Below are 18976 nucleotides of genomic sequence, written 5' to 3' on the forward strand. Positions count from 1 at the left end.
TTATCCCAATGGTCAAAACCACTGGATGACCTTTATCCTTCACTGCTCTAGATGCCTTTAGCACTGTTGAGCCCTCCTGATGAACACTGACGACTCCCTCATTCTCCATGAAGCAAGACGTCCTGGTTCTCTTGGTGACTCTGTGAGACTGCTCACTTGCAGTCTCCTCCACAGTCAGCTGTCACTAGCCCATTACCTGGACTAACACCATATGAAGATACAGAACATCTGGCTGTTTCTACTTCCTGCGATGGCACCAGACACACGGGGTCAAGGGCAGGTGGACAGAGAAGGGGCTCAGAAAAGCTGGTGATGCTCTTTATTCCTGACTTGAAAACCCTCAGTGCTCTGGATCTGGAGGAGTCATGTGGCTGAGGGATCTTTTTAGCACTTAGTTTTTTTTCAAGTCTCACCCAACTGTGGGGTGAAGGTAGGAAGGAGTCGGCCACATGTGTAACTTGTGCAAGAGGGAGGCCAAACGCAGCACTCAATTGTTCTTGGGGAAGCAGAGTTCAACAATTTAAAATCAACTTTTGTTCTCAGATAGCCAAAAATAGTTTCCTGTGGCTTCTTTTATTTCTTTCACTAGGGTTACCAGAACTCAGCTTTGTGTTAGAAATGCAAGTTTAGCAGAAACATCTTCCCCTAATGAGGCCTGGTGCCTGTCGGTATTATGTCTGAGTCCCTGGGGCTGTTCAGTGGGTGATTTTCCAGTTGTTGCGAAGCCCATAGGCATCTTGCGGACATATTAAATGGCCATACCCCCCACCCTGGGACTCAGTGTAGAGCTTCCATGTGGGGCTTGACTCTACACGGAGCCTTGTGGGGAGCAGCTTACCACTCAGAGCTGGCTGTATGAACCCCCTGTCTCTTGGTCGGTGGCCTGATGGAGCCTTGATTCTGAGTGAAGCTAAATTCTTTATAGCACCAGCATCTCCCACTCTTTTTATGAACTTGTTGCTGCTGTATTCTGTCCTCACCTGACATGGAACAATGGACTGGTTCAAAATTGAGAAAGGAGTTCATCAAGGTTGTACATTGCCACTCTGCTTATATAATTTGTAAGAAAATCTGGCCATTGGAAGCAGAGGATTCACCAGTTGTGGGAAGGTTGCAAGAATTCCCATTATGGCTACAGACCAGAGTCATCTTTGTGTGGTCTGTGTTACTGAAAGGCCTCCAGAAAAGTTCATTTGTTCAAGGCATCATGGACTGCAAGAGCTGACAGGGGCCTCAGAGATCCACCAGCCCAGGGTGCTCAGTCTTTTTAAATTTTGAAAGAGCCTGACCTCCATCATTGTATCAAGTCCTGTTATTTCAAAATGTTTTACATTCCTTCAATGTTAAGCTCTTCATTGCTGACAGCAAAACATGAAATGAGAACCAAGCGAAACATGAAGGTCTTGTAAAGATAAATTCGTTACACCACCAGCATCCCCCACCCCTTTTACTAACTTGCTGCCACTGTCTTCAGTCCTCACCCTCTCCAGAGACAGATCTTGAGGCCTTCATGTCCTCTTTCTTCCTGGGCTCTTAGGCCATCTCCAGTGACCCATGCTTCAAAGTCAAGCTCCAGTGCCCAAAATGGTTCTTGGTCCCCTCATGTTCATCATATATGGCCTTTTGTTCTACCCAAGGCCCTTCTAATGGGATGCTGTTCCTTGCTGACAAACTAGTGTGGCAGAGTAAACTTCTTTTATTTATTTGGAGGAGGTCTTTCTTTTTCTTAACTGAGGTAGAATATCATGTAGGTTACAGGTGTACAAAAACAGTGATTCATAATTTTTAAAGGTTATACTTCATTTATTGTTGTTGTTTAGTTGCTAAGTCATGTCTGACTCTTTGTGTCCCTATGGATTGTAGCCCATCAGGTTCCTCTCTCCATGGGATTCTCCAGGCAAGAATACTAGCACAGGTTGCCAAATCCTTCTCCAGGGGATCTTCCCGACCCAGGGATCCAACCCAGGTCTCCTGCAGCTCCTGCATTATGGGCAGATTCTTTACCACCGAGCCACCAGGGAAGCCCCATACATCATTTATAGTTATTATAAAATATCAGCTATATCCTGCCATATATCCTTGTAGCTTATCTATGTTATACATTGTAGTTTACACCTCTTAACCCCTTAGCCTTCTCTTGTCCTTTCTGCCTTCTGTCTCCCCACTGGTAACCATTAGTTTGTTCCCTGTATCTGTGTTTGTCTCTGTTTTGTTATACTCATTCATTTGCTTTATTGTTTGGAGTCCACATATATGATAGTGTATGGCATTTGTCTTTGTCTGAATTATTTTATTAAGCAAATGCCCTCCAGGTCCCTCCATGTTGTTGTAAATGGCAAAACATCATGGGTGTCCTTGTGCAGGCATCCAAAAACAGAGAGCTGCCACACCCCTTCTCTCAGTCATTCCTGTTTTGGCCACTACATAAGGTCTATGGCACTTCGACACAACACAACACCACGTAACACAACCCAGGGCAACGCAGGAGAGAAAACTTCAATTCACTGAGAAATAGTTTTTCATCCATAGCAAATTGAGAGGTCAAAACAGAAATCAAGTTGAGTTCTAAAAAAATGTAGAAAATTATCATTTATGTACACGTGAATTTGTGAAGTTAGAGTTGTATACTAACTCAGTAAAATGTGGATTTATCAAAAGAACTCAGAAGAATCTCATGGAAACAAAACAGGAAGTACATCTGGGTTTCATGGGACTAAGAAAGCCAATGGGCAGCAACTTACGGTCTGTCTTTCTGACTGTCCCTCATAATCAGCTTTTCTCTGGGACCCGGTGCCAATCCTCTCTCTGCAAAGACCTAGAAAGAGGCAAACAGCTTCCTCTCCTGACTCATGGTCCCTCCAAACCTTTGAGGACATGGCTGGAGCTCACTAAGGTGCCATCTCCACATGACTTACTGGTCTGAGATCACCACCAATCATTTCATTCTTAATGCTTCTAGGATGAAAGTTTTGAGAAGGAATCAGCTTTGACACTCTTTTCTCTGGGGTCCACACTCCTTAGATGAGAAACCCACCCTGCCCCAGTCATGGTGGGGTGGGGGTCAAAGGGAAGGTGGTCATGTAAATGAGACATGGCTGCTCAAGCCAGTCACATCATCAAAGATGTTTGGCTTGGACAGTTCCAGAGAAGCCCAGTTTCTAATGCACCCTTATTAAAATTACTGCTATACTTGTCTTATACTCCTCTCAATATTTTTATATTTTATTTCAGTTTTTGGCTTTGCCAAATGGGATCTTAGTTCCCTGAACAGGGATTGAACCCATGCCCCCTGCAATGGAAGTGCAGAGTCAACCACTGAACCACTAGGGAAGTCCCAACTCCTCTCTATTGTAACTTCCTTGGACACAGGGGCTCTAATTCATTTCTGTGAATGACATCTTTTCTGCGCCTTTTCCATTTGGAAGAGTTCAATGAATATTTGTTGAGTGAATGTCCATCTCTAAATTCATTTTCTGTTCTCCACATCTTCATTCCTCAGAGAACAGTGTTCAGGTTAACATCTGAACAGAATAATTCATATGTTGCCGGGGCATAGCAGGTGAATGCCAGTCAAAATGACTAGATAGTTAGATCTGAGTGACTATAGGTGGGTTACATAGGTGGGTTTCCTGATCAGACACTATAAACATCCTTAGAGTCACGATGTTTATCATGGGGCTTTCCATAACAAGTGAGCATGATAATTTCTCATCATTCTAGAGCCAACTTCACCGCTACAGAAATTGGCTGGAGACTTCATTCAATCTTTGAAGAACTTACGTGATAGATTAGAACTAATTTAAAGAAGAGGAGCAAGTGGTGATCTATAGGGAGATAATTCCTAGTCTCTTTTTGACACTTTGCATGATTTTTCTAAATTAAATGCTCGAAGTTTACTGGCAATCAATGGCACCCCACTCCAGTACTCTTGCCTGGAAAATCCCATGGACGGAGTAGCCTGGTAGGCTGCAGTCCATGGGGTCGCTAAGAGTCGGACAAGACTCAGCAACTTCACTTTCACTTTTCACTTTCATGCATTGGAGGAGGAAATGGCAACCCACTCCAGTGTTCTTGCCTGGAGAATCCCAGGGACGGCGAGGCCTGGTGGGGTGCCGTTTATGGGGTCGAACAGAGTCAGACATGACTGAAGCGACTTAGCAGCAGTAGCAGCAGCAGCTTGAAGTAAAGAAATTCAAACATTTCGTGATTCTTTGTGCACTAATTAAAAGGGCTCTATTTAAATGGCAGAGCTATCCTGATGCCAAAGATGACAAATCAGAATCAAAATTTTGAACCTGGAGGGAATTTACAGATCATTTAACCAATCTTTGCATTTTATAGGAGAGAAAATGGAAGCCGTGAGACATCTAGAGGTAGAACTACCACTCCCACCAACCTGGCCCAAGGTCTGCAGCCCCAGGAAGATCAGCTTGACTATGGAGAAGTGGGGGATGCTGGAGATTATGAACATGGATGACATACGGCGTCTTCAGTAGTTCAGATCAGTTTAGTTTAGTTGCTTAGTCGTGTCTGACTCTTCGTGACCCAATGGATTGCAGAACATCAGCTTCCCCGTGTCCTTCACCATTTCCCGGAATTTTCTCAAACTCATGTCCATCGAGTCAGTGGTGCCAACCAACCATCTCATCCTCTGTCATCCCCTTCTCCTCCTGCCTTCAATCTTTCCCAGCATCCGGGTCTTTTCCAATGAGTCAGTTCTTTGCATCAAGTGGCCAAAGTACTGGAGCTTCAGCTTCAGCATCACTCCTTCCAATGAACATTTAGGACTGATTTCCCTTAGGATTGACTGGTTTGAACTCCTTGAAGTCCAAGAGACTCTCAAGAGTCTTCTCCAACACCACAGTTCAAAAGCATCAAAGCTTCCCTGGTGGCTCAGATGGTAAAGAATTTGCCTACAGTGCAGGAGACCTGGGTTCGATCCCTGGGTTGGGAAGATCTCCTAGAGAAGGGAATGGCTACCCACTCCAGTATTCTTGCCTGGAGATCCTGTGGACAGAGGAGCCTGCCAGACTACAGTCCATGTGGTCGAAGAGTCGAACATGACTGAGCGACTGACACTTTCACTTTCTTTCAGCTTTCTTTGTGGTCCAAATCTCACATCCATACATGACTACTGGGAAAACCATAGCTTTGACTAGATGGACCTTTGTCGGCAAAGTAATGTCTCTGCTTTTTAATATGTTGCATAGGTTGGTCATAGCTTTCCTTCCAAGGAGCAAGCGTCTTTTAATTTCATGGCTGCAGTCACCATCTGCAGTGGTTCTGGAGCCCAAGAAAATAAAGTCTGTCACTGTTTCCATTGTTTCCCCATCTATTTTCCATGAAGTGATGGGATTGGATACCATGAATTTAGTTTTTTGAATGTTGAGTTTTAAGCCAACTTTTTCACTCTCTTTCACTATCATCAAGAGGCTCTTTAGTTCCTCTTCGATTTCTGCCATAAGGGTGGTGTCATCTGCATGTCTGAGGTTATTGATATTTCTCCCAGCAATCTTGATTCCAGCTTGTGCTTCATCCAGCCCAGCATTTCTCATACTCTGCATAGAAGTTAAGTAAGCAGGGTGACAATATATAGCCTGACATACTCCTTTCCCTATTTGGAACCAATCCGTTGTTTCATATCTGGTTATAACTGCTGCTTCTTGATCTGCATACAGATTTCTCAGGAGGCAGGTGAGGTAGTCTGGTATTCCCATCTCTTGAATAATTTTCCACAGTTTGTTGTGATCCACACAGTCAAAGGCTTTGGCATAATCAACAAAGCAGAAGTAGATATTTTTCCAGAACTCTCTTTCTTTGTCTATGATCCAACAGATGTTGGCAATTTGATCTCTGGTTCCTCTGCCTTTTCTAAATCCAACTTGAACATCTGGAAGTTCTCAGTTCATGTGCTACTGAAGTCTCATTTGGAGAATTTTGAGCATTAATTTACTAGCGTGTGAGATGAGTCCAATTGTGTGGTAGCTGAACATTCTTTGACATTGCCTTTCTTTGAGATTGAAGTGAAAACTGACATTTTCCAGTTCTGTGGCCACTGCTGAGTTTTCCAAATTTGCTGGCATGTTGAGTGCAGCACTTTCACAGCATCATCTTTTTCAATTTGAAATAGCCCAACTGGAATTCCATTACCTCCACTAGCTTCATTCATAGTGATGCTTCCTAAAGCCCATTTGACTTTGCATTCCAGGATGTCTGGCTCTAGGTGAGTGATCACGCCATCATGGTTATCTAGGTCATTAAGATCTTTTTTGTATAGTTCTTCTGTGTAGTCTTGCCACTTTTCTTAATATCTTCTGCTTCTGTTAGGTCCATACTGTTTCCGTCCTTTATTGTTCCCATCTTTGCATGAAATGTTCCCTTGGTATCTCTAATTTTCTTGAAGAGATCTCTAGTCTTGCCCATTCTGTTGTTTTCCTCTATTTCTTTGCACTGATCACTGAGGAAGGCTTTCTTATCTCTCCTTGCTCTTCTTTGGAACTCTGCACTCAAATGGGTATATTTTTCCTTATCTCCTTTGCCTTTCACTTCTTTTCTCAGCTATTTGTAAAGCTTCCTCAGACAACCATTTTGCCTTTTTGCATTTTTTTTCTTGGGGATGGTCTTGATCACTGCCCCCTGTACAAACCTCCATCCATAGTTCTTCAGGCACTTCATCATATCTAATCCCTTGAATCTGTCACTTCCACTGTATAATCATAAGGGATTTGATTTACCTGATTTTTTCCCCCATTCTCTTCAATTTAAGTCTGCATTTTGCAATAAGGAGTTCATGATCTGAGCCACAAGTCAGGTCCCGGTCTTGTTTTTGTCTTCAATAGTACATATGGCTAAGCCCATGGAAGGAAAATGAGACGGCCCTCCGTCCTGAAGGAAAGAGAAAAGATGGCTCACTCTCAGGAGTGTGTGTCTAGCCAGAGTTGTTCCAAACTGGTCAGAGAAGCCCCTGGGCCTGGCTGGGGTCCTGGGTATAACAAGACTGCCCAGTGAGTTCTTACCACAAGCCAGACACCATGCTCAACACTCAGTCCTCAGGGGCTGGAATAACCACACAACCCACCTATGGGATCGGCATCATTACCAAAGACTCTGATGCTGGGAGGGATTGGGGGCAGGAGGAAAAGGGGACGACAGAGGATGAGGTGGCTGGATGGCATCACCGACTGGATGGACGTGAGTTTGAGTGAACTCCGGGAGATGGTGATGGATAGCTCCCCGGCCTAGCGTGCTGCGATTCATGGGGTCGCAAAGAGTCGGACACGACTGAGCGACTGAACTGAACTGAACAGGAGTGGAGACAGAAGTTGAGACAATTAAGACATTTGTTCAAAGTCACGGACCAAGGTCACCTAATAATATCTGAACCGTGATTTGCCCTCAGGTCTCTTAAGGAACCAAGCTTCTGTCCTTAACCAGGGATGGCATTTGAGTAGAGGCTCCCTGGGGACACTGGTGACAGTCTCGGGGTCCCTGGGCAATCTTGCTCTGCACTGCTTGTGCATTTACATTTCTGTGGTTACCTGAGCCTGCCAGGAGAAAGTCTGCATGCCTGGCTCAGCCTGGCCTTGCAACCCCAGGCACAGCTACACCTCCAGCTCTTCCTAGGACACAGTCAGCCTGGGGCGGGACCCTTCTCTGTGCTAACACTCACATTCCTCGTGGATAGCATTTCCATTTGTTTAGAATTCGAAAGTGAGAATGGTAAAGCTGGAAGGGCCTTAGAGATTTGGTGCAATCTCCATTTCCAGAAGGAAGTAACACGCTCAGTTTGTGTTTAATTCTTATTCATCTGCCGGTGTCTATGCACCAGGTCAGCACTGGGGATTCAGCAATAAGCTGGCGCTCACTCTGGCACCTTAAAGTCGTGTTCGGTAAGGTCCTACCTCCACCAGGAATGCTTCCCCCTCCATTCTCCATTTCTCATCAGCGCCCGCACGCACAGTCAACTCCAGCGCAGAACTCGCCGCGCAGGGCGGGCGACTCGTGCTCTCTCCGTACCGAGTCTGCCGGGGCGCTCTGGCCCCGCCGCGTGTCTGCACCGTGCACCCCGGCGCCAGGCGGAGCGTGATGGGGCGCAACAGCTGCGGGCTGCCTGCGGCTCTCCCCGCCCCGGCCCAGCCCCCGCGCTGGTTGGGGCGGCGCCCCCCGGTCCGGCTCCGTGTCCCGGCGGGGGGCGGGGAGGGGCCGAAGCAGGTAGCTCAGACGCTACCGGGGTGTTGCAGCGGGATGGGGCGCCTCGGGGCCCGCCGCCTCGTCCTGCTCGCCGCCTTCCTGGGGCTCTGCGGGGCTCGCAGGGCGCTTGGAGGTAGGCGCCCCCAACTTCCCCACTTCCCCTCCCCGTCCCTTCCCCGGCCGGCCGCGCGCGGAGCCCGCTGGAGGCGGTGGGGAGCGGGGCGGAGGGCGCGGGCGGGAGCCCCCTGTGATCCGAGGGCCCCGGGAGACCCCGCAGCCCGGCCAGTCCCGCAGCGAGCGCGACTTGGACTCTCAGGCGGGGCCTTGGGAGCCGGGCAGCCCCGGGAGGAGACCGCTCGGCCCTGCGCAGTGGCTGCGTCGTCTCCGCGGAAAACTTCCGACTCCCCGCCCCGCGCGGCCCGGCCCCTCCGGTCCCGGCGAGTTCGCGAGCCCCGGGGGCGGGCCCTGCGCCTCGGGTCTGGGCTTTGGGGCCGGACTCTCGGCGGCACTCGGAGGAGTAGACGGAAGGCTTCCTGCTGTCCTGTCTTCTCAGGCTTTCCAGCCCTCCCCTACCCAGGCCCTTCCTTGACTGCTCGTGACCCTCAAGAGGCCTTGAACTGCTCGCCGAGTTTCTTTTGTGGGTGGCTGCCCTCTCGTTCCCTAAGTTCCCGCACACGTCCGCAGACATTTTCTGGACCCCGTTCGCTGGAGGTGCTTTACATTTCCTTGGCGGCTTTCAGAAGTCAAAGATGACTAGTAAAAGCACAGTGACTTTTGACATCATTGAGCTGGACACTGGGGCCTTCCACTGGGGCCTTCCCGCCCTCTCTAGCTCCTTGAAATTTAATTCAGTTTATAACAAAAGACATTCTTCGAGACTTGAGAACGCATTCTCAATCAAAGGTCTTACCAGTCTTTGTAGTCTTCGGATTAAGTTCGGAATGGTTCTTTACTTCACTTTAGGCGATTTCGCAAGGAGCTCTGGAGTGATGTACAGCACCCGGCCCTGTACTGGCGCACGCCTGGCTCTCACCCCTGTGCGGACCTGCTTCAAAGTTCTCTGACACTGCGCAGTCAGTTCTGCCGTTTGGGGCACTTGCGAGCTCTTTCCTCTTCATCTTCCTTCTTCCAGATTCTTTTTTCTGACTGCTTCCCGGCCTCTTCCTGCCTGGTGGGCAGGGAGCAACCGGAGGGTACTGGAGTCCAAGTGTGAGGCCACTGTGGCTATGGCTTTGGTGTATGGTTGAGAGGGGTGTATGGCTGCAGGCCAGGGGGATCTGAGTGGGCAGTGAATGGTGTTGTGGGATAGGTGAGGTGGTGATGGTCACGGCCAGGGATCTGAGTGGTCCCTGTGGGTTGATGAGAAGCCTGTGGCTTTGGAATTAGGTGGATTTGAGCTTTAATCTGGGTGTCATCACCTATTCTCAGAGTGACTTGGGGAAAATTACTTGTCTTGGTCTTGATGTTGCTTTTGTAAAACTGGGATGATAAATGCTTCTTCAGAATTCTTTACAAAGAATCCATTTGTAATGCAGGAGACACAGGGGTGGGGGCAGGGTTTTAATCCCTGGGTTGGAAAGATCACCTGGAGGAAGGCAGGGCAACTCACTCCAGTATTCTTGCCTGGAGAATCCCATGGACCTGTTGCAGGAAGGGGGACTCCTTCCAGGGCCGGAAAGTGGGCTCTTGTCTAACACTCGGAAATGAATTGTCTGAGGAGACACATCTGCTGACAAAGCAAGAGATTTTATTGGGAAAGGACACGCGGGTGGAGAGCAGTAGGGCAAGGGAACCCAGGAGAACTGCTCTGCCAGTCAGCAAGACTGTTCTGTGGCTCGCAGTCTTGGGTTTTATGGTGATGGAATTAATTTTCAGGTCGTCTTTAGCCAATCATCTGACTCAGAGTCCTTCCTGGTGGTGCATGCTTTGTTCAGCCAAGATGGATGCCAGAGAGGAGGATTCTGGGAGGTGATCAGACATGTGGTGTCTCCTTTTGACCTTTCCTGAACTCTCCCCATTGGTGGTGGCTTGTTAGTTCTGTGTTCCTTACCAGGACCTCCTGTCCTAAAACAACTCATGCAAACGGTTACTATAGTGCCTGGCCAGGGTGGGCGGTTTCAGCCAGTGTGCTTCCCCTAACAGACTGAGGAGCTTGGTGGGCTACGGCCCATAGGGTCACAAAGAGTTGGACATGACTGAAGTGACTGATCACGCACACAGGCAAGACCACCACACAGGCAAGACATGGCAGCCTGGAAACTACTGGATAAATGCTCATTTCCCTTCTCTCCTAGTAATGACTCTCCTGTCTCTTCATCTGTGCGATTAGCTTGGGCATGAGAAAGACCCAATAGGTTAGATATCCATTGAGAGGTACAGAATATGGATAGAGGAGATTTACTGAATGAAGCCCTGGAGAAGGAAATGGCAACCCACCCCAGTTTTCTTGCCTGGAAAATTCCATGGACAGAGGAGCCTGGCAGGCTACAGTCCACGGGGTCACAAAGAGCTGGACATGACTGAGTGACTGAGCATACATTGAGTGAAGAATTCCATAGCATATAATTTAACATATATACTGTTCTTCACCCTCTACTGTAGTTGTGTGACGAATATCGGATACTGAGGTCTCACCAAAAGCTGCTTTCAGGCACTTTGAAGAATATATTCTTGCTTAGCCAGATGTGTAATGTGAGTTTATCTTTCTTCCTTGGGTGATTCAGGCTGTTGTTTTGAAGAATCTAATTGAAGATGCCAACTGAAAAATGCACAACGTGAGAATTGCAAGTTAAGTTTTATATTTGGGGCAAAATGAGGAGACAGCATGGAGACGGCATTTCAGATAGCTCTGAGAAACTGCTCCAAAGAGGTAGTGGGGAAGGTCAGTATATACGTGATTTTGGTGAAGGTGGAGTGCATGTGTTCAAGCACCTATTTTCTACAGAAGATTTTTGCTAGTCACAAGGAGCAGTCGTCACCATGAAGCATTTTAGTGCTTTTCTAGATGTGAGGAGACTCAAGAAATGGGCTTATAAAATCGTCTCCTGAAAATATCTAACTATCTGAGGACCTTTTTCTCAGAGCACAGAATGCCTCAATTCTACTCTCTACCCTGAACTCCTTGCAGAGGGTGTTTTGTTGAAAATCAGCAGCTGCAGTAGCAACTGATTTAGTCCTTGTAGAGGTAGATGGCAAGTGTCAATTTATGGCTGACAAAGGCTTAGATAAATGCTGCTCTCAGTGTTTATATGACGCAGGGTGTTATGTCCTCATGGAGTCTCATCACAGTAGGAAGTCACCTTTGTCTGGTAAGCAGATTGGGGATACTACAGATACTCCTGCTGAGGTAGTCACGTCTTAATTCATTCAACATGGATTATATTATTTTACATAGTGAGAGGGATTTTGCAGATGTTATCAAATTAGGGATTTTGAGGGTGGAGAGATTATCTTGAATTATCTCAACGGGCCCTAAAGGTGATCATAGGGGTGCCATAAGAGGAGGGCAGGAGGGTCAAAATCAAAGAAGGCGATGGTGTGATGGAAGCAGAGGTCAGAGTGGTATGATATCTGGTTGGGGCCACAAGCCAAGACATGTGATGGTCTCTAGAAGTTGGAAAAGGCAATGAGACAGAGTTTCCCCCAGAGCTTCCAGAAAGAATGCAGGCATTCAAACACTTTGATTTAGCTCAGTGAACTCCAGAACTCTTTAAGACAATCAATGTGTGTCATTTTAAGCCGTTAAATTAGTGGCAGTTTGTTAGCAGTTCAGTTGTGTCTGACTCTTTGTGACCCCATGGACTAAACAGTCCATGGAATTCTCCAGGCCAGAATACTGGAGTGGGTAGCCTTTTCCTTCTCCAGGGGATCTTCCCAACCCAGGGATCAAACCCAGGTCTCCCGAATTGCAGGCAGAGTCTTTACCAGCTGAGCCACCAGGGAAGCCCTAACAGCAGCAATAGGAAGTTTATAGAGGGAGTGTCTGAACTAGTAAGAGATCATATAAAGGGCTATTTAATTCTGTTTGTTTTTAAACTTTTTATAGTAGAGTATGCATGAGTGCTAAGTCATTTCAGTCATGTCCAGCTCTGTGACCCCATGGACTAGCCCTCCAGGCTCCTCTGTTCATGGGATTCTCCAGGCAAGAATACTGGAGTGAGTTGCCATGCCCTCCTCCAGGAGATCTTCCCACCCAGGGATCAAACCCATGTCTCTTATGTCTCCTGCATTGGCAGGCAGGTTCTTACCACTAGCCTCACCTGGGAAGCCCTTTATGTTAGAGTATAGCTGATTAACAGTGTTGTGATAGTTTCAGATGGACAGTAAAAGAACTCAGCCATATATATGTATGTATCCATTCTCCCCCAAACTCCCCTCCCATACAGCCTGCCATATATCATTGAGCAGAGTTCCGAGGGCCATTTGATTCTGATTGTCAGGAGAAGGCACGTGCCATCAGAGAGCAAGGGAGCTGGGAGCTTTAGAGAAGGTTCTGTCCATGAGCAGAGCGAGCCTGGCTCCAGCACTCACTGTAGAGCCTGTGGCTGGGCCTAGAGAGCTCCTAGACAGTGGGGGAGCAGACACAGAAATGTCTTCAGTGTCACTCAGGATAGGATATAAGCTCTGCGGTCACTAAGGAGGGAGCTGTCAGCTCAGCCCGAGGTGGCTGGGGCCCAGGATGACCACTACCTCAATTCTAGGGGTTTCTGTAGGAATCTACAACATCTACAGGATTAGCTCCCCCTGCAGTTGTGGGAGACACAATCTTTATGACCATTTTTAGCAGGCCTAGAGAACGCCCCATTGAGAGGGGGTATGGGCAGGGCAAGTGCTGGTTTTCTCTTGCAACCTGAACAGTGGGCATGGGGACCGATGTTTGGGGAATGAATGAAAGTTGAGAGGCTGGTGCGACGTGTTCTGCAATAGCCAGGATTCCAGGACTGTGGATCGCTCCAGCTCTTCCTGGAAACCTAAGATTTCCATCCTCACAGTGGCCTTGGGCCTACTACTTGCTTCTCCGCCACCTTCCCAACTGTGTCAGCAACACATTTGGTATACAGATATGGAGCCAGGGACCCGTCCCACCCTCCCAGCCTAGTGAACACCCGGTCAGCTGCCCTGCCTGCAGCCGTGGAGCAAATATCTATTCACTCATTGATTTTCTTTCTTAACTTAAATGTTAGTGGACCTGACCCTTGTGGGAGAGACTGTTGGAACTTTCCCTATTGGGATTTGCTTTCAGTGAATAAAGGAGGTTGGGTCCTCTAGGGCATGTTAGATATTTGTGCTAATTTTTTTCACATTTGTAAGCTTTCTTCTTTCTTAGAGTGCTGTGGATTAAGTTGTGCGCATGTGAGCTAAATTGCTTCGGTCGTATTAGACTTTGTGTGACTCTATGGACTGTAGTCTGCCAGACTCCTCTGTCCATGGGATTCTTCAGGCAAGAATACTGAAGTGGGTTGCCATGCCCTCTTCTAGGGGATCTTCCTGACTGATCGAATCAGCGTCTCTTGCATCTCCTGCATTGGCAGGTGGGTTCTTTATCACTAGCGCCACCTGGGGAGCTAGTGCATAAAGTTAGTGATCTCTTGAATAAATACTCGACATCAGTTTGATGAAGTATGGGCCGTCAATACCATGGTGAAGCACTGTCAAGGCTCTTACGGATGCATTTGTGGGGTAAAATGTGGCTTTCCTTTCCAACTGAAGTTATTCCACTCAAATGATACAGCCTGAATAAGAGCTGTTTTATAACTTCAGCCCTTCTCTTAGGACTTCATCTTAGGAATCTGTATAATGCAAATATTCTAGCAGAGAAGTTTGCTTTGGTGGTTTTTTATTTTAATTTAAAAAATAAGTTTTTACACTTATGCCATATCATCTATAGAACATTTTAGAAGAAACACAGTACATAAAAAGTTATGATATAAAGTTACCAAAAATACTGTATTATGTAAAGACAATTCTAATTTCAGTGAAAACAAACAGTTCTGAAATCTTTCTTTAAAATACTTTCCTGGTTAATTTCCATCCTATTCTTGTTTTGCCCTTGCAGAGTCACCAGACTGATCTTTCTAAAACACAGAACTGATATGTCTTTTTCCAACTGAAAACCATAATGCTTCCTTACTATCTGCAGAATAAGGTTCAACCTTCTTATTATAGCTTGTAAGTCACCCACCCTTGTAAGTCGGGATCCAGGTGATCAGTCAGTTATTTGCTCCCTAAACGTTTATTGAGAAATTCCTGTCATATATACACAACAAAACAAAGGAAAACTAAAGCTCCTGTCTCAGGTTCCCTCACTTAATAACTGGCTACTCAACCAGAAATCTGGATTGCCCCCTTGGCCTCTCCCTTTTCCTCTCCTGACAGTCCTACTTTTTAAATATCTCTTTAACTTGCCTACCTCTCCCCTCTGTTTGCTTCCCCCCACCCTACCGGCCCCTTGAGTCCATTCTCTGCATTTCAGCCAGGGTCCTCTTCTAAATTGCAATCTGGGTTATGTTGTGTCCCTATGTAACTCCTTTATGGCCCTCTTCGGATAGTCTAAACTCTTCAGCTTGGCTTCTAAGCCATCATTTACAGAGTGCCTAATGTGCCCTGCACTGCTGTGTACACGGTGGAGCTGTGATCAAGATCAACAAAGTCTCCTGGCCTCAGAGTCTTACCTTCTGTTTGGAGTGGTGTGGTGTTGGGACCGAATAATAACCCAGAAAACAAATAGAGAAGATAATCAGAGATTCAAGTAGGAGTCTTGAAGGGAGTAGTCAGGTACTGGGACTGGGTGTCTCCTTTTGTAAGCATGCATGTGTGTGTGCGTGTATGTGTGTGTGTGTGTCGGGGGGGCTGTGCACATGGACTTTGAACTGAAAGTTCAGGGAAGGCCTCAAATGGATGCAGTGGTATTTGCCCCCTAACCCCTTGTGCCTCTGCAGCTTCTGTCCTGGCTGCCCACTCCTTATACTGGCTCAGCCACTCTGGGCTTCTGGTTCCTTGCAGTCTCCTCTCTTCTCTCTCTCCCCACTTTTCTTCTTTCCTCTTCCTTTCCTCCACCCCTCACCAGCTCTTCCTAGAAACCAGTGCCTTGCCTGAAACACCTTTCTTCCGTCTACCCTCCTTGACAAGCCCCAGTGCTTCTGTTGTGGTCTGAATTTCCTGCTTAATAATCAGGCAACTGTAAATTGCTTGATATACAGTCTTTCTCAATCGCCATTGAATTCCCAGGACCAAACGGTCTGTGTGGACAGAATATGCACATGGGATGGGATATTTACATCTGCCAGGGAGAGACCTTAATGGATTGCTCCTTCTCTCATATCCCACTGGGCTCAAGCCAAGCTTCTGTTCTAGTACTTTCTACTATCACTTGGATACCCTCTTTTTTCTAAACAGTTTTCTCCTGTGATAGATTGGGAGTTCCTTTGTCTTATTAATTCTCCAACCAACCCCTCATAGTACCTGGCGCACAGGAAACGCCAAAAAACTTGAACGTAAAACCAAAATCAAACAAAAATCCAGGAAGATATAGTTTGAAAGAAGGAATGGAAACCAATTCTAAAGTAGGTAAAATGAATCATATAGTCACCTACCTGGGATAAATTACAGAAACCTTCCACACAAAGTATTTTACCTCACGGCGAAACTTTACTTTCTATTCAAAACATTTTACCATTTATTTAAGGACACAAAATCAGGAAGATGCTCTGACTTGTTGGTTCAACTTGATTCGCTACCCTCCTGTAAAATACCCACACACACCTTTCCCTTCACTGCAGGTAGAGATTGCCTTTACTTTTCTCACAAGTGTTTTACTTGTGCTTTACTTGCTTTTTATTCTGATTTTGAGGCACTTACTAGGGACCACAAAAGTTAGGGTTGACTTGGAAGTATGTGGCTTCAGGCTGTCAGGCCAGAAGTTTGAAACCTGCTTCCTTATTTTTCCCTTGAGGCAATGGAAATTTCTAGCCACCAGCTGAGACTGGGATTGATTCAGTGCCAGAGGTGAAACATGGGAAAATATAGGGATGTTGTTTATTAAGGTTACTTAGTCATTCTCAGCAGTAGATTTTATGATTTAGAAAACATTTCCTGGTTTTGAAAACTTAACAATACACCCTCTAAGTCTGTCGAAAATTGGAGTGGGGGGTTTCAGTAACGGGAGAGCCAGAAGGATAAGCTTGTGGATTTGTAATTGCTTCTTTCAACTTTATGACTATGTCCCTATATTCTAGTTTTATTGAATTTAATTATTAATGGCTGTTTTTAATGAGGAAAAAAGATGCTTCCGCATATCTGAGAAAGTCTGAAAGAGATTCTGTTCATCTCTGTATCAACTTTGTACCTTGGTGAAAAAAAACAAACAAAAAATGCTGGCTTGGTGGTTGGTTATGCTTAGGTTTTGTCTTAGCTCTGCTTCAAATTAACTTTGACTTTACCTAAGTCCATAAGCTTCTTTAGGCCTGACTTGACTCAACTATAAAATGAAGGTTTATTGTTTAAGTTCAGTTTGGTTCAATAAATGATTGCCTGATACCTACCTAGCTTGGATTGGATTCCCTAGAGAGAGAGGCTTAGGAGAGGATTCTTGTGGGAATGAAGAATTGAGTGGGTGCTACCAGGAGAGAACTTTAAGGAAGTGATGGAAGCAGAGAGGGCAGGAAAAGAAACCAAGCAAAGATGTGGTCTCATCTCAGCTCTGGAATATGAAGAGCAAAACACCTCTTTCAGTCAGTCACTGGCTAGAGGTTGCCCTCCAGGACAGAGGGTATGATTTTACTTAAATTTCTGGATAACAGAGTTCATCAGCTGGGGGATGGATGTACCAACCTGTTAAAAGAGATCTAAATGGGGTACCAAAATTCTGTTATACCACCTGGGTGCCAGGTACTGTGCTAGGTATTGGAGAGAAGAAGGCAAAAGAGATGTAGTCCCTCATCATAGGAAACTCATGGACTGGTGCAGGAGATAGATGAATATCTATCCAGGCAAACGCTAGGATAAACAAATGCACAGTGTTGTAGGAGCAAAGAGGAGAAGCAGGCTGGGTTACCTAGGAAGCCCACCTGGCCAGGCTGTTTGCTGCTACCTATCAGTCTTTATTCCAACCTCAAGCCGTTCTGGCTCCATATAAACCAAATGATTAGATGTACTGCCCATAGTTTTACCTTGGGGAGAATTTTCCCACACTGGTGGTTTCATGGCCACACCTAAGAGCAGCTGTAGTGCAGTGGGGATCCATTTCCGGTCTGCATGCCCATGATGATGCTGACTCAGCCATGAACCAGGCTTTGGTGTTTGGTCCTTCCATCAGCTGGCAGTAAGGGGTTTCTCCCTTCTTGGGCAACCAGACTCACAAGCTGAGGAAAAGGTGCTGATGCAAGAAAGGTGATGACATGAAGTTCCAGGCCACCATGTCGTGCAGCTTGCTCAGGACTTCTGGTCCTGTCCATGCTCAATTCTGGATGTACCACTTCCGTCCCTTGAATCTCTGCTTCCACCATCCATCCGTCATGGCAGTTCTGTCATGTGCGTCTCAGGCTGGGTCATCGCACTTTCTGTGCTTCTAGGATCTACCTTAGCTGTGAGTCCACATCATTTACAGCCGTCTGTGCCAGCAGGTTACATCCTGCATCCCTGGGGATGTGCCCCCAAAACTCTTATAAACTCTGCCTATTTAACTTTATATTCCTGCCCCCTTGATTAGGTATCCTTGGTCCCACGTGTGTTTCCTGGCTGCTGGCACTACCTTCTGGATAGGTCCTGCAGCTCCTGTAGGGTCTAGTCATGTCTCCATACTAGAGTTATGTTGTGACTTAGGCTTTGTTTTGGGTCTAGTGGTCAGGATGAGAGATGGGGGTGTGTCTTCAGGGGTTACATGTTATTTGTGGGGAGAGGTCTCTGCATCCTCTTTCAGCAAAGGGAGGATCACTTTAATTGGGGAATGGGTCTTTTCTTCAGGATCAGAGTGTTGAGAGGGATCTAGGGACACAGAGTATTTCAGCATCAATCCAGATGTCCGCATCCCATAAGTCAAGTTTCCATTCTTTCCCAAACAAAGCCTTGGACTTGTCAGAGGCAGCCTGATATGATTGGAACTTGAACTTTGTTTGAAGCTGACAATGGCATTTTCTGGGTGAGAGTCTCAACTTCCCCTGCCCACCTGCTGTAGGAGATGAGAAAGACTTTATATGCTACAAGGGAAGCCCTTTGGCCTTCACACCTGCCTTGTAATTGTCAGCTAATCTCTCCTAGTTTTTCCTTATTTTTTCCAAAGCTTCATTCAAACTTATCAATAGACATCCAACTCCATTGTTCTCATTGCTACTGCTAAGTCTGCTAAGTCTCTTCACTCGTGTCTGACTCTGTGTGACCCCATAGAAGGCAGCCCACCAGGCTCCCCCGTCCCTGGGATTCTCCAGGCAAGAACACTGGAGTGGGTTGCCATTTCCTTCTCCAATGCATGAAAGAGCAAAGTGAAAGTGAAGTTGCTCAGTCGTGTCCGACTTGTAGCGACCCCATGGACTGCAGCCTACCAGGCTCCTCCGTCCATGGGATTTTCCAGGCAAGAGTACTGGAGTGGGGTGCCATCGCCTTCTCCGTCTCATTGCTACTGCTTGCCCTATATTTCTCATAGGTTGATATTTCAGAGCTGGCTAGTGTGTTCCCTTTCACTATAACACCAGTTCACCATCAGTGACTTGGGATTAACCCCTTTAGAAGGGAAAGAAGCAGAATTGGGTAGATAGAGGAGCAGATTTGCAATTCAGTTTCAGTAGAAGACTCT

At 46.6% G+C, this 18976-nt stretch overlaps 1 protein-coding gene across 1 annotated transcript in view; it reads left to right on the forward strand.

The window, feature by feature from the left end:
- Nucleotides 1-7900: 7900 nt before the first annotated feature.
- Nucleotides 7901-18976, forward strand: part of LOC133233589 (chondroitin sulfate proteoglycan 4-like) — a 72860-nt gene continuing 61784 nt past the window's right edge. Inside the window, exon 1 of the mRNA XM_061393538.1 lies at nt 7901-8323. Coding sequence (XP_061249522.1) covers nt 8086-8323 — 238 coding nt within the window. The 5' untranslated portion in view covers nt 7901-8085. The remainder of the gene's footprint in view (nt 8324-18976) is intronic.

This window comes from Bos javanicus, chromosome 20 (genome assembly GCF_032452875.1).
Source record: "Bos javanicus breed banteng chromosome 20, ARS-OSU_banteng_1.0, whole genome shotgun sequence".
Classification (NCBI taxonomy): domain Eukaryota; kingdom Metazoa; phylum Chordata; class Mammalia; order Artiodactyla; family Bovidae; genus Bos; species Bos javanicus.